The 26,391-nt window shown below is 39.3% G+C and overlaps 2 protein-coding genes across 14 annotated transcripts in view; one reads left to right on the top strand and one right to left on the bottom strand.

The window, feature by feature from the left end:
- LOC126872395 (basement membrane-specific heparan sulfate proteoglycan core protein-like) overlaps nt 1–26,391 on the bottom strand; it is a 291,064-nt gene that overhangs the window by 248,900 nt on the left and 15,773 nt on the right. For all 11 annotated transcript variants that reach the window (XR_007691963.1, XR_007691964.1, XR_007691965.1 and 8 more), the window contains exon 2: nt 22,713–22,838. Coding sequence is in view for 4 of the 11 variants with exons in the window: in XM_050632304.1 (XP_050488261.1) it covers nt 22,713–22,812 (100 nt within the window). In the remaining 7 variants the exon portion in view is untranslated. The remainder of the gene's footprint in view (nt 1–22,712; nt 22,839–26,391) is intronic.
- LOC126872392 (uncharacterized) lies at nt 293–6,321 on the top strand. 3 transcript variants are annotated; one of them, XM_050632293.1, is made up of 6 exons: nt 293–451; nt 2,580–2,836; nt 3,044–3,307; nt 3,993–4,126; nt 4,209–4,374; nt 4,871–6,321. In XM_050632293.1, exons 2-6 carry the CDS (start codon nt 2,582–2,584, stop codon nt 5,267–5,269), a joined length of 1,218 nt encoding a protein of 405 aa, XP_050488250.1. In that variant the 5' UTR covers nt 293–451; nt 2,580–2,581; the 3' UTR covers nt 5,270–6,321. The 3 variants fall into 3 exon arrangements, with proteins under 3 accessions (XP_050488250.1, XP_050488251.1, XP_050488252.1); XM_050632294.1 differs by lacking the exon at nt 293–451 and adding an exon at nt 457–600; XM_050632295.1 differs by lacking the exon at nt 293–451 and adding an exon at nt 2,040–2,281.

Genomic DNA, 26,391 nt, shown 5'->3' with positions numbered 1-26,391 from the left:
CCTAAGTCTGCATCTTGTTCATATCAAAATAATTTGCTCCAGATACATCTTGCCTACGCTAGAACATAAAGGTTAACTGTCAGAGGCATCCGAGATAAGAGTCCAGTTAGAAGCTGAAGAAGTGATACGCTTCTCAAATATTTAGAAAATTGTGATTATCTCCAAGTTATCCGAAACAATGATTTTTCAAACAGCACTGAATCCGAAGTGGCCATGCTATTCGTCGAGCACATCTTACTCCGCTTAATTGTTATCAGACAGTTTTCACGATAGATGACGTTCACGATCCGGGCAAATTCTGATTGGAGCATAAATAATGTGCGATTGGCCGTATAAAACCTGACACGTCTATTCCGCGTAGCTCACTCCGTATCAGACCTTCACGGAGGCAAAGTAAAGTGATTATAGTTTCGTGTACGCGCCTTAAATCATTTGCTTCAATCTCTCGCAGGTTAGTGTCCGATGATAACCTACATTTTTCGTGGTTTCTTCTTTCGTTACGTTCTATCGTGTTGTATTTTGGTAAAGTAACGCGCGAGAATCATCAGTGCAAGGTATTACAAAAAGATTTACGAAAAACGAGTGAAACTAGTGAAACAGGTACGAGCGAAAGCAATCGTGTTTGCTTTTTTACGACTCTTGTGCTCTTCCAGTTTGTTTAATTCACATCACTCTCGAGTTTCTTATTCCGATTGCGTAGAATATCTGGCATGCAAAATATACACAGTGTACGATATAGTGGAAAATGAACGAATGACATTAAACGACGAAGAATGCAAAATTTGGCAAAACTACCGAAGGTTCAGATAATGTCAAAGTAATATGATGGCATTTGTGAGCAAACGGAAGGAATAAAAACAGTTCTAACGTGTTCAATGGAATTTTAAAACGAAAAGAATTTATTTCCGTTCTAATTGCGTGATTAATGTTTATGTATCACAGCCTGTCGACAGCTTCATCAAATAGTAAATAAATTATTAACATATATTAAGACGACATATATTAACATATATTAACATATATTTAACGATCATAAGTGAGCATCAAGCTTTCTTAATTTTGTCGAATTGTGAAACTATTTTCTGAAAATATTTTATGCTGTGGGCTGTTTACGGAACGGTTGTGAGTCATCGCTAGTATAAGACATCGTTTTATATTTATATACGTACAGTGCCGAGAATAGTTATAGACTCAAATACATTCTCTACGTCATTTTAATTCAATCTTATCAATTCAATATTTTCAAGAAATCATTGATCACGCCTGGATATGTTAAATGAAATTAATTTTGTAAAGGACAAATTGTACGCTACAGGATATCAGGAGATGTTATATATATATATATATATATATATATATATATATATATATATATATATGACTGTGACTGTTTGTACAACATATATATATATATTTATATACAGTGTTGTAAATAATAACAGACTCAAATACATTTTCTGCGTTATGTATGTATATGTTCGAACTAGAAAAAAAGTAAGAACCGGATTTCTAAAAGAGGAACGTCATAATCGTTTGCCCTCGATTTCTTCGTTCCTCTCCGCGAGAATAATCAACCGTGCGATTCATACTAAGTGCCCTCGCGTGATCTAAAAAGCGTTCGATAACCTCGAATAGTGGCACAGTTATTTTCAATCCTTTTCAGTTAATCGATATCAAAACGAAATTCTATCGATATACGCAACGAATTATGTACTTTTCCAAACGTTCTCTCTTATCTTCCACTTCAACTTTCGCACCAGCACATTCCACGTGATCGTTGAAACTTTAGTTAAATACACTTAGTTAAAATCCTCTGTATCCATGGCCATTAAAAAGTTCCGTGTACACTATTCGACTTCTGATTTAAATCTCTTGAAACGTTCGCGAACTTGCTGGTACAAAAGTTTCTCGTTTTTCGCGAATGTTGATCGTGGCCAAAGACAAAAAAAAAAAAAGATTAAAAAATGGTAAAAAGAGAAGAAATGAAAAAAAGGAACGCATTCTTTTGTTCGCGTTCCAGAGAGACCGGTCGTAAATTTCCTTAAAATACCACGATTCGATCGTGTTCGATGGAACCTTCGGCAGTGAAACGTGCTGCATCGCGCTGAAACCGCCGAAAGGGGAAAGCAGGAGGCGGGATGAAAAGGAGACGCCTCGTTCCATTACGTTTCTAATTGAAACAGCGATCTCGAACGCGAGAAACGATCCCTGTGAATATCGAGGCTCGAAGAGGAAATCGTCGAGTCGAAAGGGAGTACGAATCAAAGAAAGAGAGGCGAATGTAAATATATATGCATATATTATATATTATTATATATATGCATATATATATATATATATATATATATATATATATATATGTATATATTTATATGCATATAAAGAGAGGAAAAACAGATGAGAAGGTTAAAAAGAGTGGAAAGGAAAGGGAGATGAAAAGAAAATGAAAGGAAACCGCGATATCGTAAATCTGGCCATGAGCAATAAGTTACTATAATGGATCGTTTCCGTGTTTCCTGACGCTCCACCAAGAACAATGATTCGCCGATGAAATTCTGCAATTCCGATTCCAATTTCAGAAATGGCCCACGAGACCCTGACATGGCTGAACGCCGATTTCGCCGAGAGGGTCCTACGATTCGCCGAGCTCGACAGTACCATCAATGTGACCGATATAATTTCGAAACCTGCGACTGCCGTAGGTGACAACTACGCTAGTGATCTAGTTAGAGTGGTGGCGGAGTTCACGCGAAATGAGGGCAAAACTAAGGTCAAAGAAAAAAAGTCGCTTTTGTTCAAGTTCGAGCCGATAGCCGAGGGACCAAGGAAAGAAATGGTAAATACTTACAAATGTAAATTTTTCAAAGATACTTTCCTAAGTAACCGAACAATAAGCTTTCTAATGTAAAAAACTATCTTTACGATCTTTTAATTATTAAAAATGGTAGAGTGTGTGTGGAAAGGTTGTACTTATAAAGAATGTGGATAGGCGACTTCAGATCTTATATTATCTCACGACAGATATTTCTGAACGTTTTCTAAGATCATGGACATACAAATCTTCGACTTTGAAATCTTCATGATGACAAATACACTGCGAAAGATGAACAAATTGTTAGGCAATCGTTTAAGTGCGCAAGCTTATTACATAAGAATGGAACGACCGATGTGTTTGATACTGGAAGATCTGGCTCCACTAGGATTTCGTATGGCCAATCGTCAACTTGGTCTCGATATGGATCATTGTAAACTGGCTGTTCAAGGATTGGCGAGATTCCACGCTGCATCGGTCGCCTTATGCGAGAAGGTAATGATTATGTCGAATGATAAATTTCAATTTCTAAATCGTAATTAGCTACGAATGTTTATGCATGTTAGTATCTTGTTTGTGAATACGATTAAAAGAATATGATATTGGCAGAAAATTGTATCATCTATCAAATATGACAAAGGGGTATCGTAATATTTATATTTTTACATTTTTGCATCTTTATTCCCATGGACGCATAAAGATTTGCAATTTGATCGTTATATTTACTATTAATCTTTTCAATACTCACTAAAGTAACATAGTTAGAAAGCCATGATTTGATTATTTATATATGTATCTATACGTTTCATGTATATTTCAATTTGTCTTATTGTTCTTATGTTAATCTTTAAATCATATCTGACTGCTACATGAAACAATTTTTCGAACCACGACTACTTAAGGCTACATCACAGTGTGAAAGGTACTTCTCTTATAATTTGATTTTCAATTACACACCAAACAGGTCATTATAGTCAATAGTAAAATTTGTATAAAATATCTTTCCATTAGGCCCAGACACCAACAAGCTAAAAATGTATTTTTTATCAGCTGCAATATTGACTAAGCAGTAAAATGGTTAAGCAAATTAATTTTTCTTAATACTAATTAATATTGATATTGAAAAAATAGCAATTAAGAGAAACTGTGCTAAATACTTCGATAATCTGTGCTTCCGTAGGAACCAAAACAAAAAAACTTATATTGGAGAGGAATGTTTCATGAAGCAAGTACAATGGACGTAGTGAAATTCTTTAAAATCTCGTGCACCTCTCTTGCAAATGCAATGGAAAGCTGGCCACAAAATGGAAAAAGGTGAAACTAATAAAAACACGTAATTATTATACTATTGGAAATGAATCGATGACGACGTGTCGAAAGTTCCTGATGTCTCCAGGTACGCGGAGAAAGTTAAAAACTTCTCTGAGAAAATGTTTGAAAAGGGCTTGGAGTCAATGAAACGCAAGGACGATGAATTCAACGTCATTAACCACGGTGACGCATGGACGAACAACATGATGTTCCGATACGACAAAAACGACAAACCTATCGATCACATCTTCGTAAGTAACTACACATACCTTTTAACACATATTTTAAACACATTATCATCATTTCACGTTACGCACTACGTATTCGGTTATTCAATTCGACGATTCAATTCAACACAGTGAGATTACTAATTATTATTAACACTTTCCATTACATAATAATCGTGTTGCATAACGTACTACGTTGAATTAATTCGACAACACGGTATTACTAAACATTTAGTTTAACGCGAGAGGCCGAGAAGCAGCGAATCGAAAGATCCTGATTTCACGTTGGTGGAAGACGCTGCATTATGAATAATGCAATAAATCCCATTCGATCGCGTTTAGGTACATTCCCCACCTGTCCCGTGGAGACGAGGGCCTACGGGCACAAACTCTCGACTACGATGATTTCCTAAACACGAACCCTCGCATGCTTCTTTCGTTCCTCGTCGCGTTGCACAGATTTCATTTCCAATTCAATTCGTACCGGCTCACATCGATCGAAATTCGATCGACATTGCAGGTGGATTTCCAAATCCCTGTCTACACTTCACCGGCAATCGACCTGCTCTACTTCCTCAACACTAGCGTCAACGAGGAAATTTCCAACAACGGTACCGATTCTCTAGTCGAAGAGTATCAGCGAACTTTGGTTGCCACCATGAAGCAAATCGGTTGCAAAACGCAACCGCCTACTTTAAAGGAAATAAAGAAGTACATAAGCGAACGACTCGTATACGGAATGATATCATCGATGAACACGTTGCCGTTCGCTTTGGTTGCTAAAAAGGATGCGCAGAGTCTGGACAGCTTGCTGGAAAATATGGACAATTATCATCATCCTGGATACAATAACCCGCTGTTCCAACGGATATTGTTGAAACGATTAGAGACATTCGAAGCAGCAGGCTTATTAGACTAACATATAAAGTCTAAACTAGGATTTTGATTATATACAACTACGACGACCATTTTCGGTGAAATATTTTTTACAAATGTTTTTTACCGTAGGGAATTTTTTAATATAGAAGTATTTGAGTATATTAAAAGTATCTCATTTAGTTTGTTATTGAAGTTTCATATTTCGCGAATGTTTTAATTAGAATTATGCATTATCTCTGTTTAAATTTGATAATTAGTCGTATGTACGTACGTATGTATACGTTGTGCGCTGTTGATGGAAGCAATGAGAGAAGAAAGGGAGAAAGTAGAGACGAGCTTTAAACTGAAAAAAATTTCCATTAATTTTCTAATTAATTATATGGTACGTGAATTTTTTTATATAGCATGCCCTTCTTGATTTTTATTCTGCGTCAGGTTCTCGTTGCTGCCATTACGCATCAACTTAGCTGTCGAAATTCTCCGTTATTTTCGTTTGACGGTACTAGACCGCAGAAGGTTGGGCAGGAAAGGGTTAGCTAACTGCATATTGTATTTGTTTTTGGTTGGTATTACGTTGTTGGTTGTGGAATCGCGGTTTGTTGTAAATTATAGTCATTCCGACGCTGTAACGAGCTTACAATGGTACTCGTTTGTCATTATTTAGTTGAATTTCAATATTATCGTTACAAGGCTCATGAAACCAAAGTTCAACGTCTTTCGTAGGCAACGTAAGATAAGATTGGTCGGTTTAACGACCAGTAATTCAATTTACGAAATATTTTTTAGTCCACCAGTCGATAGTACAAATTCAGCAATACAGTATCATAAGTTTCGTCGAGTGTAATATAATTAACATGGTATTAAACTAGATGTTAAATACTTCAAACTCGTGCAATCGATAGCGAAAACTAAGACAAAACGATTATTTTTGTTTTTCGTGTTGTCTAATTGTCAACGTAGCAAGTAACGAATCAATCACTTTATACTTAGTATATTATCAACACTGACATTGTTTCTCTTTGACTACGACAAAAAAAAAAAAAAAAGAAACAAATAACGAATAAAATAAATGAATAGTATCCACCTTGCTCATACATCGTTATATTTTATTTGTTTCAAAAGAAAGAAAGAAAAAAAAAGAAACAAGAAAGGGAATGAAAAGGAAGAAAGCAATAACTTTGCCCTGATTTAACATATGAGATAAGCCCTCAATGAACTTTGTCCCTTTTTTCATTCTCCTTTGTATTATTCACGCTGTCATTGAAACAGTCATTGTGTCACACACGTAAATCTTCCCTTGACTGCAGCGGGGAAAGATTTAGGAGCGAATTGCACTTTCGCGACGTGCAAACGAAACGCGTCGTGGTGTTTTGAATAAATGTCCGTGTCACGTTTCCTCGCGTATACCGTATGACCGTTTCGGTGCGGACAAAGAGAAGCCTGGACGATGAAATTGCTGTTGAACATGCGTTGCACACCGCGCATACCTATTTTATGGATTAATTGCACTTTCAGAGCGGTGCCGCGGGACTGACGGGCAAATCTACGGACGAACACGGGAACGGAAACTCGGATGAAAAAAATACGCGGTACATTTTCGTGGTATGAGGAAAATCGTTTCCAATTTTCCCTGAAATTCTTCCGTCTAACACGATAAAGCTTCCTGTTTCATACGTACGAAAGATTAGTCGGTTTACGCTTGACAAAACGCGCCATGATCACCCCTGATGTTCATTTAGTTGTGAAAAATTTTTAAGCAAATTTATATTGAATGGAACTTAGATATATTTGTTTTAATTATTGACAACTGAATATTTTATATATTTTTGTCACACGCGGCACAATCCGTGCGCGTATTATATGCACGCAGAATAATAATAATTAAAAAAAAAATATTCGAAATAACGCACTTGTTATAACATTTCCAGGATGACGTTCTCTATCTGGATTTCATTTTTTTACACGATGAAATGAATTTGCATAAGCGAAGGTTTAATAATCTCGTTTGCAAATATTTTTCAGCCGGATACAAATCTAAAGAAAGGGAGGCGAAATCGATTCGAGCGCGATATCTATGTAAATTATTCTCGAAAAAATTATTTCCTCCATGACAACGTGAAAATAAATGTTTGATACGAGCATATTAAAAACGGCCGATCGGAATATTTGAAAGGCGTAATTAAACATCGGCGTAAAATAACAATGGAATATGAATAATAATTATGCGACGGCGACAAGATTCGAGTACAAAAATTGCAATCTATTACACGAAAATTATTCCTGCACTTGCTCTTTCTCCTTCTCGCTTTATCTCTCTCTCTCTCTCTCTCTCTCTCTCTCTCTCGCCTTTATCTTCCCATAATTTCAATATTTGTGTCGCTGGAAAATTAACGGACAATTAAATTCGATACACAGTATCGTTGAAATAACACGCGTGCTCAGATTGTTATTCGGATGAAACACGTATATTGATTCCATGTACAGATACGCGATACACTTGCCAAAGCAGCTTGGTAACGAGCTGGATTCAAAGGATGATTTGTACAAATCACAGCCGTTTGTACGTCGCAATGGCAAATCACTTATTTCAAACGCGAACGTCTACTCTGAGGGAGAGAGCTGTTCGTAGAATTGTTCAACGAGCCAGCCACACAATGATTCGGCAATTCCGGCAATATCAAAGCAATTTCTCCGCTCGCTTCGCCAAACCGCCAATACTTATGTAATAATAATTACTGAAAGTACTTTCTGCTTTCTTTGATACGGATCAGTTATTAATATCGATTCAGTTCTCGTCAATAGATAAATCTTTTAAACCCCAAGTTTCATACCAATAGCCGTCGTCTCTCTCTCCCTCTTTCCTTTATCTTCGACCGAGATTCACGGAGAGATTATCGGAAAGCAGAACGGTCGAACCTCGTGAATTCTCTGGCCGATTTCGATGATTTATCTACCCGGGGTCATCGACCTCTTTGCGTTGATCGAGTGCGGTCAGAGATATTACTGCGGACCGTGTGAAAACGCATAGATTCCGTGAACACCGCGGCAGGCATCATGGAGAACGCGATTAACTCTGAAAGCTAATTAATATCTTCGAAGCCCGGGACACGCGTTTCGCCTTTCAATTAAATCGAACTTGTGTGTTTGTCCGTGAGCATATTTATGCATGCGCGTGTACGTGACGCGAAACAAACGATCAAATTAATCACCAGGCGATTGCTATCTCCGATACCTACACCGAGATGAACTGCCATTAATCGGATCTTGCGTACCTGGTGCCACGAATCCCAATCTCTTCTTCTTCGTAACACAAAGCTGTTTCGTTAGCCGAGTATTATGAAAATGAAAGAAAGAAATTTCCAATATTATCGACGACTATCCGTGTCGTACTATCCACTGCTAAGATCTCGCCTACAATTTTACCATTATCACCGTGCCACGCAAATGCAATACACTCGCTTTTCGGATGTTTGGTCTGATAATTATATTTACGTTTCATTGGTTCCGTAATATCTCAACTGCATTATCTACATATGACGAATATAAATATGAATTTATCTATGATAGAATATGAATAACTTTCGAATAAATCGAGATAGACGTGTTTTATTTGCCTATGTTTCCTTCCTTTCCGTTTTCTTTTCTATATCTAGCGTTATCCGGAAAACTGCTTAGTTTCGATGAAATAGAATAGAAACAGGGGGAGGGTAAAATTCCAAGAAACAACTTCGAGACATCTTCGTTATCTCATTTCCACAAATTCTGAGCGTTTCGTAAAATTTCCATCTCTGACGAAGGGGCAGATATTTTTTCGTTCCGAGCCGACGGTGTAATTAAGAGTGAGCTTTCATTTTCAGAGACGAAATTGGTCGGGAAGACAAATTTTCCACGCAGGATGCCTATCACGGTTAATTTTGTGTACGAGTATCTCAGCAACAGGAGTGGAATCATTTCTACGAAGACAAATATCGTCGGCAACAATCGATGGAAAGCCTTGAAGACGAGTTGGTGCTTGCTATAGGCCGCGGCGATATCGACGAGACGGTAGACATATCGTCCAATAGAGTAAGTAATAGGCAATTTCGATAACAAATAAGTTGCTACGGTAATATCATTAGTCAATGTCCTTTCGCCTTGCTATGCATTGATAAAATGACACCCGCGACCGCGATCAGTCATGTCTCTCATCGCGGTTCTGCCTCGTAAAACCTGAAATCTCGCTGAGGAAATTTTATTAGCCGCTTTGCCATGAATTAATTTCCATCACAAATCACCGCACGATGAATTGATAGTCGAGCAATTCATAATACACCGCGGCACACGGTACTGCATTGTAATAATTTCTTTCTTTCTAATGTTTCTTCTCAAACATCGTTTGAACATTAAAAAACAAAAAAGAAAAATAGAAAACGGAGATTCTACTCGTATCGCTTGGATTGTTTCCGGGAACTCCTCCAAGGGCAACATTTCTAGATTTTAAAAAGTACAAAGCTCAAATGTAGAATCACAAAAAAGCTTGCTTCTCTCGCGAAAGTTCGTCGTTTAATCCTTCCGTTTGGAAAATCCGCGAGGGCCAATGAAGCAAAAAATTACGAGAAAGCAAGAAAAAAGGAAAAAGCAGGTCTGTATGGAAGATAGGGATGAAATGGAAAGCGGGGAAGGAGGAGGGAATCGAAAATTGCTGTCATTGCGACGAAATTGAAGCGCACATAGTACTCGTCCAACAATTGCCACGTTTCGTTGTTTCGAAACGTCATATGTGTTTTGCCTTTGTCTCGAGCAACTGATGCGGTATCACGTGTATAAAAGTAATATCTGCTGTGCGAGTACGTACTAGTCAAAGGAGTCTTGGCATTTGAGTTATAACGCCTCACGATGACGTTGTTGCGCGGTATAGAGAACGAGAGAAATATCTGCAAAGCAGACGAGAGATCCGCGTTTGTATATATTCCACGTCTGTATGCGCGCTTGTCAGGCACAGAGGGTTGATAAACGCTTCCTGGTACCACCCCTGCGTTTTCACTGGCATCTCGACGACCCCAGTCATCCTCCACGGTCACACTCACCCCGGTGTCGCGGTATTCATAAACTACTCAGACAACGTCTGAAACTTTGCACGCGGCGGACCAGCGATGCTCTGATACGGAATAATGGTGGCGGTATAGTAATGAAGATTGTACATGTTTACGCATACATCGCATGGCGATAAGTCACCGACGCCCACTGTCCCGCGCGAATGATACGTTTTGTTGCTTCTGTTGGTTCGATTTTCTCTGTGCCAGCGCGGTCGCGTGCTATGCGAAAGTTCAGGATGTCGATGGCAAATTGTGCTTCTAAACAAACGTACGTATATCGGTTGATAATGGAGTGAAATGGGAGCAAGCTAGAAAAATGCTATGAAAATATGGATAGAGAATTAGTAGAATAGTAGTACAGAGACAAAATGGATATTTTGTTTGCATCGCTCACCAGGCGATGCTATTAATATAACGCAGGGATGGAAAGAAGCTTCCAAAGCACAGGAGAAAGGGGAATATTCCACTCTCTAACGTCACGCGATATTATGTACAAGTTCGAGAATCATAGTTGTGTCTGAGTGATGAATTTGAAAATCATTTAGTTTCATAATTAATTGAGTTACGAAGGAAGAAGAATAGAGTAGAAGGTAAGAGAAAATGGAAAAACTGGTATAAACAAGATGATAAAACCTCAAGTGAAGTCCTTTTCAGTCTGAAAATGTTAGACGGGACATTTTAACCAAGCAAGGTATAGCAGATGTGACCACTTCCAATCGAGATAGGTCCAATCCATCACGACCAATCGAAGCTGCACTTCTTTCGCTTGTCTTGTTTCCAGCAAACGACGAACTACAAAACGCAGCAATGAATCGATCTCATTCGGCTCTCGTTCTCGATCAACTGCGAGAAGTTACGCGATTCAACGTTAAAAATAATTATTTATTTCTATCGTTTTCAATCTGTGGCCTAACAGGGCCCCGTTTACAACGATCCTCCATTGACCGATTCGATTATAATCAAGGGAAATCGACGTCGTTACACAATCGTGCCATCGTCCGCGAAGCACTGATTTCGGGGGCGTTGTAGGATGGATGGTTGCGAACAGGATAGCCAACGGGGAATGGCACTAGGGACAGGACAGAATAAATAAACGCCATAATTCACGTTCAACAGTTACGAACGGTTCAATTCGCAATTGGAACCGGTCCAACCGGCAGGATGTGATATAGACGAAGGCCTGGGCAAACCCGTGAGGTGTGGCGGGGCAGAATTTAGAGAACCGACGAGAGAGGCAGAGAGGAAGAGACGAAGAGACGTACAAGGTATAAAGCTAGAGAGAAAGAGATATAGAGGAGTGGAATTACACGGCGAAGGGACAAACAGCTCGTCGCTTCTGTATACGACGACGAACATTCCCTGAAATTAATTTAAAAGGCAGTATTTTCTGCCGCAGGCTTTACACCTGCATAATCTCGTCCCACACTCGCTATTCCACGATCGTTCTTCATCCGACGGCCTCCACAACCCACCTAGTTGTTGGTTGAAAATAAGTGGATTACGTTAACTTGATAAAGCGAGGATCACGTTTTATCGGGTTAAAGAAAACCCTTTCCACCGACACTCTCTCTCCTTCTCCTCGTTCCTCTCTCACTCTCTCTCTCTCTCTCTCTCTCTCACACACACTCTTATTCTTCGTCTTCACCGTTTCTACTGCTTCCTTTATTTTACGTTTGCTTTTTTACCTCTGTTCATGTTCTCCGTTCTTTTTTTCTCTCTAATCCTTTTTTACCCTCGTATCTTGCATTACGAACTAGTACGCATTTTTATTCCTTCGCCTCTCCGTTTTAGCCTAGTTTCGTGGTCGCATTTACGAACTTCCTTAGCAGATCCATACGTTTCTCGCCTTATCTAATTTGACGTAAACGCGTTAGGTCTGTGTCTTCGAGCAAGTTGCGCATATCCTACACGCGTGTTACTAACTTTCAATCGAATTAAACAACGAGAAGGAGCCCTCATATTTCGCTCATGTTGTTCTATTAATGTTTAATTGGACTGTTATCTCCAGTGGCCGCGCCACCACGTTCATTCCAACACGGAATCTTCGCCTCCCGCGAGATTCACGCTACTTTCGTGATTAATTAATATTGTATATACTAATTACGACGGGATATACTGTAACATTTAATGTTTTGCCTCGGAGAATTTTGCCCAGAGAAATTCCTACATCCTCCAGGAACTACAGAACAATACGGTCTTCGAACCTGCGCTTGCTAACGACTGTGCTACCCTTCTCCAACTACCACACTCGCTCTATTCCGCGCCCCAGCATCCTGAATGTTTCTGCGAAATTCTCAAAGTTATAACGATTGAACTATCGTTTGTTGTCTTTTAACTCCGTTGTTCTCAAAGGTGGCTTTATTTGTTACATATGAGACTGGTTTCTAGATACCACATCCACCGCAGAAATTTCACGTTTTTCTAGCTACGAAATGTCAAATAATATGCAACAATTATCTGATTTCATTTTTCCAACTACGATATATCGGACAAGTAACACATCCTCGGTTGTTCAAATTATTAATAAAGACGAAGCATGTAACAATTATTTAACTTCACGGGCCAACGTATGTATCCAGCAATTATTTAATTTATTTCGTTGCAGCACTATAACAATAAATATCTCTGCATTTTCATAATCATGTAATTTAGTCCACTTGTTTGTTGATTTCTACAAATTCGTTACAGAGACGTACGGCCACGATGAATGTTCAAAATGAATGTTTGCTACGTCTTAATTTAAAATGAATTCAACAATTCTGCAAACTTAAACCTTAACTATTATCCACCAGTACCTACTCCTATTCCTACTTCTACGTGCCTACATAGCTATTCGACTAACGTCTCTCGAACAAAAGGGTTAAACGTACCACTAAAAACCCGGAATAGCATAAATTCTTCGTTAATCCCAATCTTCCCTTCGCTTGGCCGTTTATTATCTACGGCTCGTCTGATAAATTCCATTCTGACGACAGTTTCGGTCACGATAAAGCGATAATCACTTGTTCCACGTAAGTCACACCTTTTTGCCAGCGGAGGCGTAACCGACTTAGCCACGAACTGCGCTGATGGAGTGCGCGTTACGTGCATCGGATGCGCGATGCAGTTTTCGCTGACAAAACGGGCAAACGAGATAGCGCGTGACACTACGGTGAAATTAAGCGTGTACGCTTTTTGCACGGTGTGTTCGCGTGCGGCGGGCAAATTGAAATTGTTTTGCGCAGCTGGCAGAACGCTACAGGAGTTGCGACAGTGCGGGGATGCGAGCTTAACGCGAAGGAACGCTAAAGCGACGGTTAAACCGTGGTAAATTTTTCCGAAATGCGGCCGCAAACAACAATTCATCCAGCCACGTAACAGTTACGGCGAACCACGGAATATGTTAATAAGGGAAAAATGAATGGCTGGAATTAGAATCGGCGGAAATTTAAAACCGGTTACGTCACATTTCCCTCCACCCCGAGTCGTTTTAATTATCCGCGTATTCGCTTCCTGCCACTGACTTATTCCCCGTAATTCGCCGGTTTTACACAATTAAACCGTCCGAGCTTTTGCGTGCTTCGAGCTTCCTTGTCGAGATAATGAATTCTGTAAAACTTGATAAATATTTGTTGGAGGTAATTCAAACGGCTAAACGGTCCGTCAACCGAGTAATCCCGCCGCGAGTTTCGCTCCCCTTCTTCGTTTCCAGTCGGTAAATTGTTCCTTCGGCAACGAGAAGGAAAAATAAGAGAAAAGCGAAGGAGAGTTTGTTTCATTAAAACGTTGAAAATTGTCAAGACGTTTTCTCGAAGAACACAAGGCGAAGGACCGATACCTAGCGGAAATATAAAGCGATTCTTTCGGCAGCTGTTGCCAAACTGTTATTTGTTTGACGTAATTTGACGCGGTATTTTGCACGGAGGTTCACATATCAGTGTAATTATGACCGTAGCACAATGTTGATAAAGTCTTTCTGCGTCGCTTGCTTTATTCTTTGACATATAACGACGTTGTCGCGAATGAAAACGTTGAATACGTCGGAAAGATCGTGGAGAGTTAAATGTAACTTTGAGACGCATTTCTACTAATTGTTTTCCATAACTCGTATAGTTACATTTTGCTATATTATTCTCTTTAATATTGTTTGTTATTTAGAGTCACGATGTAGATTTCTATATACATCGTGGTTGGTAATTGGTGGTACAAGCGGAAAGAGGATGATTCTACGCGAAAAAAGAAGTCAAAAATATAGAATAAAAAATTTTCGTTTGAGGCTTTGTTTTCGAGAAAATCGACTTTGAATTTTCGTTCGGTATGTGTGCACTTTATCGCGTCTCGTTATAACGGATCTCACTGTAGATCGCTGTCTCGATGGAAAAATTAAAAAAAAAAAGAAAATTAAAAAAAATTTTTTATTCTATATTTTCGACTTCTTTTTTCGCGTAAAATCACCCCCTTTCCGTTTGTACCACCAGTTACCAACCACCCTGTATACAAGTACTTTTAGATCATGCTTATGGTGCTGATGTAACGCTTATAAGTATATTTTAGTCGGTTTCTATTAACAATACAAATTTTCAATGCATGGGGTTGATGAACGAAACGACTAAAAGTTGTGTATCATATGGAACGTAAATTATTTATCTATCAATAATAATAACAACCTTATCGATAACATATTGAAATTAATTTGAAAAAATCTGCTCTACGTTATTCATAGTTTGATAGTAAAACGAGTGCCAAAGGTAATAAATTCTCTAAATAACAAGAATGTTGCATAACGTTCCACACTTACAGATGCCAACTTTTAAATTGCGTATTAACTTTCGCAGGTAAATTACGCTGTGTCATAATATGCCACGACAGCTCCAACAAAAAATAAAATCTCCCGTACTCGGTTTCCCTCTGATATTCCCTACCTTTCTAACTAAATTACATTCTGTCAAAAATTAACTGTCCACGTACCTCTAAACTATCCATGTACTTATGTGTGTATCAGGTTGTTCGAAAAGTTTCTTTCGTTTCATAAGGTGATAATAGATGAACAACCATTTCCGTTTTATATAATTTTATTGAATTAGGTATGACCCATTTCGTTACATTTCCATTACTATGTTAGTGCATAATTCAATAAACTAATATAAAACAAAAAACATTGTGCGTCTTTTATTTCCTTCTAAAACGAAAGAAACTTTTCGGACAACCTAATACATAAAATTTCATAACATAAAATCACAGAAATTTATTTCTCAGTAAATAATCCTATGCAAACTTTAGTATCACTTTAATTTACAGGCATCGTACGAGATGAAAATTAAATTTGGAAAAAGGCGCGTTAAATTCGGATACTTTTTTCTCGTACACACGCTTTATCCATAACGCCGAACATCGATTTCACATATAAACGTTATTTGCTAAAGTACCCTATAAATAAATACATAAGTCATCCATAACATAAATCCCTGATCCGATATCATTCTCATTTTAACCATTGTCGCAGACAATTGTACGCATCTCTATGCACTCCACGCGCAAAGTCTCGTGGAATTTATCGACGGCACTGGGTATAGCTTAAATGGCGCGTATAGGGGGATGAAATCTTGAAAGCAATAATATTCACATCCTGCTGGGGTCATCGTGTGCACAAGCAAAGGCACTTTTTCGTCGATAATCCTCCCACCAGGGCGACGCTGTGCTCCGTACCAGAACCGGTCTATCTATCCCGCGTGTCTGTAGGTTAGTTTATTATTCATTGAGCTTGCATCCCCAACGTGGATAAACGGCGCATTGTTTATGCATTAGCCTACACCCTGCCTCTGGCCATCTCTCGATCTGCCCACTCAGTAGATTCTCCCTTTTCTCACATTGCTGCCCATCAAACTTCCCTCGCTAATTGTGTCTACGTTTAACGCGTTACCGAGATACCACGTAATCTGTGATCTACCCTTATTACCTTTCCCTTAAACAATTCGTCAAATAAATTATATTTCCCGAGATAATATCTTTGCAAATCTCTTTTCAACTGAATAATCTGTGATCTACTAACCTTATTGACGTTTCTCTCTACCTGTTCACGAAACGAATTAAATTGCCCTAAATTTTGAAGATAATAGCTTTCTGAAATTTATTCTTCAGTTTGATACTGTGATTTTAACAGCGGACCGTATATATCAAACATGTTTAGTGTTTCGATCACTCGCGGAGAGACGCGATCGCGAGGAAGCACGTCAACGAGAGTCGTGAATTCCCGCTACGATTAGATAATCGACGCCACGGAATGATCGATCCCCTATTTCGATTAGGACAATAGAGGTAGTTAAATTAAATATGACACTGATATAACAAGTTATAAATCACAGTTTATTGCAACAACTTTGTAAAGATGATAGTTACGCCGCTGCGTATGCATAAGTTAAGTAAGTGACTGATCTAAGGGTGGAAACCCGGTCAAAAGATGTTGACTGTTTGAAAGATGGAAAATCAGTGAAGCTATCAGGAGAAAAGCTAAGGATGGGTGTGTCTAGTGCACGGGGCCATAATATTTGTTGATGACAATTTTGGCTAGGAGAGTGAGGGAAATAGGCTTCGTTGTAACTTGATTATTTGCTATGTTGGTGGGTGAGGACCGATGCTAACCGCCCTCGAGATAAAGTTACTAGTGGAAGGCCTCATACGTGAGAAAGACCAACTTTCCCGTGTCAACCTGTAGTGGATAATAAACTTTAGATAACAATTCAGTGGAAATATATTTGTTCGGTCTGAAGGACCTTAACTAGAAAATTCCTGAGATTTATGTAGGGTACTTGAGACTATTGAGGGTACGCAGTAAGGATCTGAAGACATCTGGCTGCTATCTTACCCGCGGTACGTGGCCTGGTTTACGTAAAGAGTCGGCCGACGTAACATTTAGAGAACAGTCCTTTTTATAGGTTTGTACATTTTTCTTTTCGATTCGTTCACCGAGGTACAAAATAATTTGCGACTCTCATTAATATTTCCTATGGATAATTAGTGAAACGGTGTGATGGAATATTTTTCAAGGTATGACTGCAACTTGATTTTTGATAATGGATGACGTATCAAGCACCTGCAAAGAATGGTTCCCTTTTACGCTTTGTATATGCCTCGCGATGCTATTTTTCTTCCCGGCTTATTCATGGTAAATGAAAGCTGGCTGGAAGAAAGAACAAGACAAGAGTTTGGCGAATCATTCGTTAGAACTTCAAAATGATCCGGTATCCGACGTAGCGCTCTTAATGATGTTTCTTACAGTTCGTGCTAATATACTTCTTTCAAAGGAAAAATGTTATTTACGATGCATTCCGCGGAGGGATAATGAATGAAACCGGAGCGAAAATTGAATGGAAGAAAGTACCGGCGGTTTTTCTGTCATCGTTTGAATCGGACTTCGCGTAGATAAGAACCGAAGCGATTAATCACGAATTTCTGTCGCGGACAATCGGACTACGAAATACAGGCGGAACAAAAGGAACCAGACCGACTCGTATGAATAAAATAACCATTAATTCGAACCTGGTGCGCGGCAGTTAGTGATAAAATTCCAAGCGGTGAAGACGCGGCAGTAATTTCGAAGGGAATTTCTTCGTTTCTCGACGAGAGAGCAACGTTTCCACCGTCCAGCCCGAAAACGGGATGAAGTCAACGAGTAGTCTAGCAACTTGAACCGCTCGTGTACACTTCAATTTTCACGTGCACAAGTGTCGTCACCGTGATGATACATTTTTCGCAGAAACTCGACCAATTTTTGGTTACGAGGCCGTTTTCAAAAAAACGCACTTCAAACTTATTACACTCGCGGCGAGTATCTCGAAACTGTGGAAATTATTTTAGACGAAACATTGCGACTTGTAATTGGATGGAGTGGCTTCTTCCACCGGGAAATTGGGGAATGATAAATTTTCTGAGCGAGAAAGTCTCGAATTTGAAACGCTGAAACGCTGGAAAACCTGGAATTCCGAATATTTTTGAAAAATTTGAAAATTCGCGAATATAAAAAGTTCGAAGATTTGAGAACTTGACGCTGGAATATTTGAAGGTAGACGAATTTAAACATTTCGTTCCATTTCAATCGAATAATTCGCAAATTTTCTGTTATCCATTCCGCTTACGAATTGTTCACAAAACGAGCAACAAACCGAATAATTTCTGCCACCAAGCTCAGCGAAAATGCGAAAAATAAACGCAAAGGAAAACAGAAAACAATGGGATCCATACCGCGGGCACAGGCTGCAGATAAATATGTTTTATCAACAGCATAGTTGCCGGCGCGAATAACCGCAAAACTAATATTATCGTCGCTTCAACAAGTGGTAACGGGCGTATCGTTCCGCGAGTACGATCCCTGCCGCAGTTTCGTGACTTTTGTAAAAATGACCAGCGAATATGCAAATGCCTGATAGAGTTCAAACGTGGCCGACTGCGTCCGCAAATAAGCGGCCAAGCGTGTTGAATCGTTGACGACGTGCCCGCAACCCGCGAAACTGACCGTGGAATTTTCTTTCGATCTCGACTTTCTCCCTTTAGAACACCGTGTTCTACTCGAACTTTTTTTGCTCTGAAATATTCGCGTCGCGGTCACACAATCTGCCTCGGTACGGCTCCTGGCAAAACAATAGTTTCGACCTGTAATCCCGAGCTGTGTTTTAATCTGAAAGAACCCTGGTACGCCGCTGATTGCATTGCATAGTAATCTTAGTTTTTACCGAGTTCTAGGATTGCTCGAAGGAGCCCTCCTCTCATTCGTGTTCGCTCCGCACCGAATGATATCGGGGTCGTGAACCGCATTATACACGCGATCCCGTCGAATTCCGCCAAGAATGAGGATACCAAAGGGAAAACGAATTCAATGGAAATGACCAAGAAAAGAAGCGTTATGGTAATATCGGACGAACCTGTCACCGATGAGTTTGATAGATCGACTCGTCGCACAGCATGACATTTGAGCGATAAAAATCGAAATTCGTGAGCCGTGTTCGTCACGTTCGCCACGTTCTCGCTTTCATGGAATCGCAGCTTGAACGAGTCGTCTCTATTCCAAGGTTTTTCTCTATTACAGAAGTTTGATCGTGAGTTGCGTTGGAATCGATTTCCGTGATTGTAATGAAAGATCGTGGATTTATTTATACGATATTATGGGCCTAATTGTATTAAAATATTTGTGTGTTTTTAAAAACTCCAGATAGAAATATATAAATAGGCAAAGCACGTATACTTTTATTTTTGTCTATGATAGAAGGAAGATCAATTTTGAATGTATAGTAGAATCGACTTTGTTCTCGAACGAAAGAGAAACGAGATTTAAAGATAGTTGTATCCGAACTTGCGACAGTGTAGAAATGTTTCTGTAATTTTTTAAAAATGATATGAAATAGTGAGCGTATAAATAGAATATATAAAGTTCTTACGTCAAATTCAATTTAATTCAGTTTGCTACCATTACTTGAAGTAAGAAGTTGAAAGCTGTTCTGTGTATACAGTGCTTCCAATTATCAGAAATGTGTTTTAAAACTCTATATTATAAAGAAAAAAGAGATACGAGACTTTTCATGAAATAATTACCTTACTAACTGAATTTATTTGACTTATATGCAAGTCACTCTATAAATCGTCCTGAAAGTTGATCAACTCCGGAAATTGAAAAGTAGAGTAATACGATGTCGCAAATATTATTTTTCTAAATTCATCAGACTTTATTACATCATTTATACCACTTTCTTACGAAAACCAAACTTGTTAATCGCGTACCTAAGTAACGAAACTAAAAAAATTTACAAAAAGCGAAGCGGATTACTTAAGTTTCTGAATGAAAAAAAAAAAAGAAAAAACAAATAATACCCAGCGTACATAAAGTTATTCTTCGCAAGAAGGCTCTGTCATTAATCACCGTGCACGTTAAATTGAAAGTATCGAACTAAATACCGCTTCCTGATTATCGAACAACGAGGGAATTCGCTTTTCTTTTTCGAAAGAGATAGAAGCACGCTGGTGATTAAATATTGAAAGCAACTGCGCTGTAAAAAAATGCTCGTTCCTTTTCCCGAAGAAACCGCGAGAAAAACGGCGAATGCTCGGCGGTATTGGCTTTTTCCGCTCGAACGTAATCAAGGCGCAAGTGGTACTCGAACAACTAGACGACAACACAAGAGCACCTTAACAGAAAGTCGATGTTGGTACACGATACAGGATAGAGCAAGCCTGTCGGCTCGAGACCATGCATCGATATCGGTTTTCAATGAAATGGAAACTCGAAACACGCCGCGGAATTTCGTCTATTAAACGCGATGACGAATATGGGAATCGAATTTATCGCGTCCCCCTTTCCATTCGAACGAGACTAGAGGCTTTCTTCTTCTCTTCCCATTCTCCACCGCCCCGCACCCTACATTTTGCTTCGAGAAGAGCTTCGAAACGATTCCAACTCTGCAACGTAATATTGCTCGATAAATTACCGATACTTTACGAGGCGATATGATTCGGCCGTGCGTGGCGCCGCGCGAATGGTACTTTCAATCGTGTTATTTCCATGTATCACGACTGAGAATTATTCTAAATTACGATGGCCAGTCTCCGGTCCAATGGAAAACGGCTATAACCAGGAAACGCTAATCGCATTCGGAGATCGGTAGCAATGAAACGCGGGCGGTTGAAATAAAATTTCCACGAAACGCAAACAAACGTGATTACGTGGCTGGTCGATCCACGAAATCGCACCAATTATGGGATATTTAATGGAAACGTCGAGATATAAAGAAACGGGCGTTATCGATCGGCCGTACTCTCGTATCGGTCTGTTCGAGTTTTCCAAAGCGTTCATTCAAACTCGAGCGGCATTCTCTATTAAGAAACGAAAGCCTGCTGGCATTTTGGTTTCTCAATCATCCCAATACGTGGCTACACAGGCGAACCAAACACCTACTCGAGCTTATATAAAGCAACGCGAAGGCTATTCGCTTTTGATCATCCGTTGAAAAGGGGATCGTTTCTTCGGTTGGCAAATCAGACCGGAAAAACGGTTTCGCAGAAAGCCGAATGTATTTAACAAAGTGACAGACGTCAGTTTGAGGATTACGAGTCACGTGGAGTCGACGGACGACATATGTCAAAGGGAATCGTATAATTACATCGTTACAATGATGTACGTACACATCGGTCGTCAGTCTTCTTGACAGACTCATTCGCATGCCGGTTCGTTTCCACGCGAGCTACTGCTTGTAGAGATTTCATTAACGACCTCGGCTTCATAATTACGGAGAGGATGGATAGTCGTTAATTACATAGAATGCCGGCAGTACCCGTTCGCTTTCGTCGCTATCTAACCAACCACGTTGAAACGATACGAACCTTCGAGCATTCTCGCGAAAACCACCGACTGTCCCCACTACCAACCGCGATAAAGTACGCGCTTCAAAGAATCCACACACACGTTTGATAACGTTGCTCTATTCGTTACTTCAAATGTCGACGAATATGCTTCGACTATTGCTATTGCTATGAACACTCTGCAAACTGGTTTCAGACGTTATGGTGGTTTCACGTTGCGAGTATATCGATGGGAAAATTACGAAGAAATTCTGAAAGTTAAGAACAATTTAATTAGAGTTACATTTTTAGATCTGTGTAATTCATAAGTCCACGAGCCTTTTCTTGAAAAATCTTTCCTCTTTTCGCGAATGAATTTCTCGAAATAGCTCCTACAGTCTTCGTAAGAAATATGACAAATAACAGTGAAAGTATACTACAATATATTTGTTAGTCAGTCGACTGTAAGATGTATTTTGAAAAATACCTTCATTCATATGCTTCATATACATACCTTCGTTTAATACTTGAAACAAGAATGTCGTAAATCGTACAACAAGTTTTTGCCCCTACATTTCACTCCACTCTGATATATACAGAGGCACGTTCAGCGTGAAAAGATTAATATGTCAATGGGTTAAACTAATACTCGAGCGAACTGATTTCGTTAAGGGTTGAAGTGGAAGTCGGTATGTTATCTACGGTTTTGGTGGAAACATTTCAAGTGGAAAACTTGTATAGTACCTGGACGGTGTTCTGCACTCTCTTTCGTTATACTTTGACCTATATTTCCCTGACATCACCGGTAAAAGTTTCATTAAAGAGTTGATGATCTTGATTTCGATTATTTCGCTCGTGCTGCGGCATAACATCTTCCACGAAGTGGGCGTTTCGTTGTAACGTTCGAGGAGCGGATACGTTTGACCTCGTTTCTACTGAGAATAAAACTCGAACGAGTGGTATAATTGCCAAGTATTCTGCTTTTACGAGTTATTTCGTATCTGACGAGTTACGCGCCCAAGATTCTCCGGAGTAAACCGAACTTTTTTCATTATTTTTTCGTTCGTCGTTCGAATATCAATGTACGAACGCGAAGAAAAGACTCACCGGTGCTTTTCACAGTTGGAGATGCGGATGGTTGTGCGCAGAGGACGTGCGTGCCTCCTAGGAGTGCCAAAAACACGCGAAAAAACTTCATATTGATCATCGTTGCGTCGTTATTCCATGAAACTCCTGAAACCAACAATGAAATTGCCGATTAATCGATACATGTTACATGCTTCATTCGTTTGAACAAAGTTTGACTATGTTCTACATCGTGCGAAACATTTATATTAATAGTGCAAACCATGTTTTGCAACTTGACGCCATAAACGTCATACACATGATGTTAATACGAAAACTTTGCAACACGCGTTACATTAGCGTGCTTTGCAACCGCGAATGAGTCTCAAGACGATAAATGTGAACACTGTATATGCATTAGGCTACTTCTTCTATCCTTCAATTAAACTTTATCCCATGTGAGTGAAGGGCTCATAGGACAAAATGGAGGATGGGATTAATCGCATCGCAGGTTCTAGTTCAAGTCGTTGATTCTCAAGGAATCTTGTTCTTTTCGTATTTACAAAACGAAGGAATGTTTCATAACTATTCGACTACGAAATAGACGATATGCCTGACCACAGAAAATTTCTACGAATATATTATTTTGCGTTTGTCGTGTAAACTGTTTTGTAATTTCATTGGTACCGTGATGAGTTTTTAACTAACAATGAAATTTTTAACTAATTTCGAGATGTATACAAAAGTTACGAGACATTTATTCCAGATATACATTTAATATACAGTTTGAGCGGTTGTCTCGAGCATATAGTAAGTCTCACAAAATATTTAGGCTCGTTATTAATCGTTTAGATGCTTTTCTTATTTTTACGTACAATTTTGAACTTGTTTTACAAGCTTTATCAATATAAGATCTTATAATACATTTAGCAAAAGTATATGTATTTACATAGATTTATACCACTTTTTTCAAAGAACTCGTCGATAATATTTACCTTCGTCGTTACTAAATCACGACACCTTCTAACGTTAGAAAAATCTTATTCTACACTATAAAACAATTTCCCTAATTCCCCACGACAATTCTATGTCTACAATGGAAGCGACAGAATCGTAAGACAACCGAGAGACAATGTTCGTCGTGACTCAGCATCCCCGCAGGGTTGGTCCGAAACCATAAGTCAAGATCACTCCTCGGGCGAGCTGTGCTTCATTTCCCGAATTCGTTTGGGGACACGACGGTTCTTAGAGCTCACGAAACTCTATCTCCACTGTTCAGAAGTCCTTCCGTCCCTCGAGTCCAGTGTTAGTTCTTCTCCAAGTGGCTCGACGCTGCAGTAACATTAATATGCTTCAGCCAAACCGATCTATGCTTCGTTAGATAGCTTCTTAGGCCCGATAAGCCAAGGAAAGAGCAACGAGGATGCTCCTGGCACGAGCAAATCTATTTTAAATTCTCGTGCCGCGCTATTCCCTTCCCCAGCCGCGTTGCATCCCAATGACGAACGTGGCAAGGTGTTTTCGACCAGCCTCGACAGCGTAGCATATTAATTTCCGATAAATCAAGCCCCTACCACCCTCACACCATCGCAACCAATCCCACTTCTCTTATCGAACCACCACAGTGCCAAGCCGCAGCGATCCGATCGCTGTATCAAAATCTCATTTAGCGGAGAAATGGTTGCTGCTCGTTTCTGTATTTTTCTTGCGTTTCTCCTTCCCCAGAAGTCGAACAAGCAGCCAAACACCGTAGGCTGCGAACGATCTCTTATTCGAGAAATAAAGATCACGACTGAATTTAGTAACGCAAATGGTCGAAGTTGTTTCTTCACTTTCCTTTGATCCTATAGCGAGCTGAGATTGTTTGAGTCACGAAGAAGATATTCGCGCTGATCAACTTCGTAAGTTATAATTCATACGAGGGTGAAAATTACAAATAATATTGGAATTCATGATTATTTATAGTATCCAATTATGATAAACAAATTTATGAAAATAAGATTTCTTTTGCGAGATGCTGGATATTTGATCGCGCACTTGGATTTACATGAAATGGATAACTTTATATCGAGTGGAATTATTAAATTTAGATTGCGAGAAGCTCATTCGAGTTAGTTTGATATTCACAATTCAATCTAGAACTTTGCACGGAACAATAAAACTAATAAAATTTACGCGCTGTTGAATTATGATGATCATAACCGATGAGAATATTAATATCGAATAAGCTTTCTTCCTTTTGATGGACTTTTGCAATGAAGATTAAATATCGTTGGTACATCAAGCACATTTCACTGTTCGTCATACAATTAAATAGCGAGTTAAATAGTCGATTTTCAAACGTAACTGGCTCAAGAATTGTCAGCAAACCGAATTTCACGAATTACAAGGCAAATTACTCGGCTTGTCTCGAATATCCTTCTAACTTAAATAATCCTAGCTTATCGTATTTTCCAATATCTCTGTTTTTCGAGCTGCAAATTCTGCTTTATTCTAATAAACATCCCCCTGGACACATGAAAAGGTCATTTGTACGAAATTGAGAGGTAAGCTTTTCAGAGGATCGTACCGATTTTCGAACGAGAAAAAGCTCTTTCCAAGCTGTGAAACAGAATTTTTCCCGCGGTTCGAGAATCGACCGTGTGTACCATTGTTCGGGGGGAATAAAGGCGCGAGAAACAAAGAAAGAGGATTTAATAAACGCCAAAATGTGAGGAAGGGGAAAGGAAGTCACGCGCGTGGCAATAAAATTTTTGCAAATGAACTTCCACCGAATTGGATGGTGGGTGCTGAAGCTCGTTACGTTCCTACCCTCTTCTCTTCCTTCTCTGATCTCCCTTTTTTATTCTTTTCTTTCTTTCTCCAGCGAGGCTCGTGTTACACGCGCAAATACCTTATTTTTCAAGTTACTGGTGGATACGTTCTCGAAGGTACACTAAAACACAAACAAAGCTCACTTGGAAACGAGATTTTCTCTGCATACTTGTGGACACTTTTACTCGCGACGAGTTTACTCGACCGACCAGCTACCTAACGCAAACAGGCCATGCACGTTGTACGATTTACTACGAGATACTTGTTCCAACTGAGACTAGAACCAGGACAAAATCTACGTTGTTATCGAATAAAATAATACGACTGTTGGAATTTGAAAATGCACACACGATACCCTTGGTGCGTTACAAATTTGCAGCTTTACAAATCTAAATACAATTTCGCAAGTAACTTTATATACTGTTTTCTCTCATACATTCAGCTATCTTTTATCACAAAGAAAACGAATTTTAATATAAATATTTTGTATTCTTCATATAAATATAATATAACAACCCAACAGCTTCTGAAATTCAGATTACACAACGTAATTATTTTTCAGGAGATTGCAGTGCACGTCGCGTCACGTATACTAGCCTTTCCTCTCTATGCTACGCGCAATCACAAAGGAGGATGTATGTCAGGAACAAACAAGGAAGCGTAGGATTGGGTCGGTTTCGCTGCTCGGAATAGCGAGTTCGTTGCAAGATCCGTGAAATCTCATTTTACAACGGCACGATCCGATCGGCAAGAAAGGGAAAGGCGGAGAAACAACGATGGAAAGAGTTGGTTAATGCGGTATCGCGAGCAAAGAAATCGATGAAACCGATCCGCGGTCATAAATCATGACGCATAAGGGAGAGGGAAAGCTGGGGAAATAAATGTCCTGTCTGACTGGCGTTGAAAG

The sequence above is a fragment of the Bombus huntii genome, chromosome 13 (assembly GCF_024542735.1).
Source record: "Bombus huntii isolate Logan2020A chromosome 13, iyBomHunt1.1, whole genome shotgun sequence".
NCBI lineage: Eukaryota > Metazoa > Arthropoda > Insecta > Hymenoptera > Apidae > Bombus > Bombus huntii.
The sequence above is the reverse complement of the archived record's forward strand: the minus strand, read 5'-3'. Positions and strand labels throughout refer to the sequence as shown.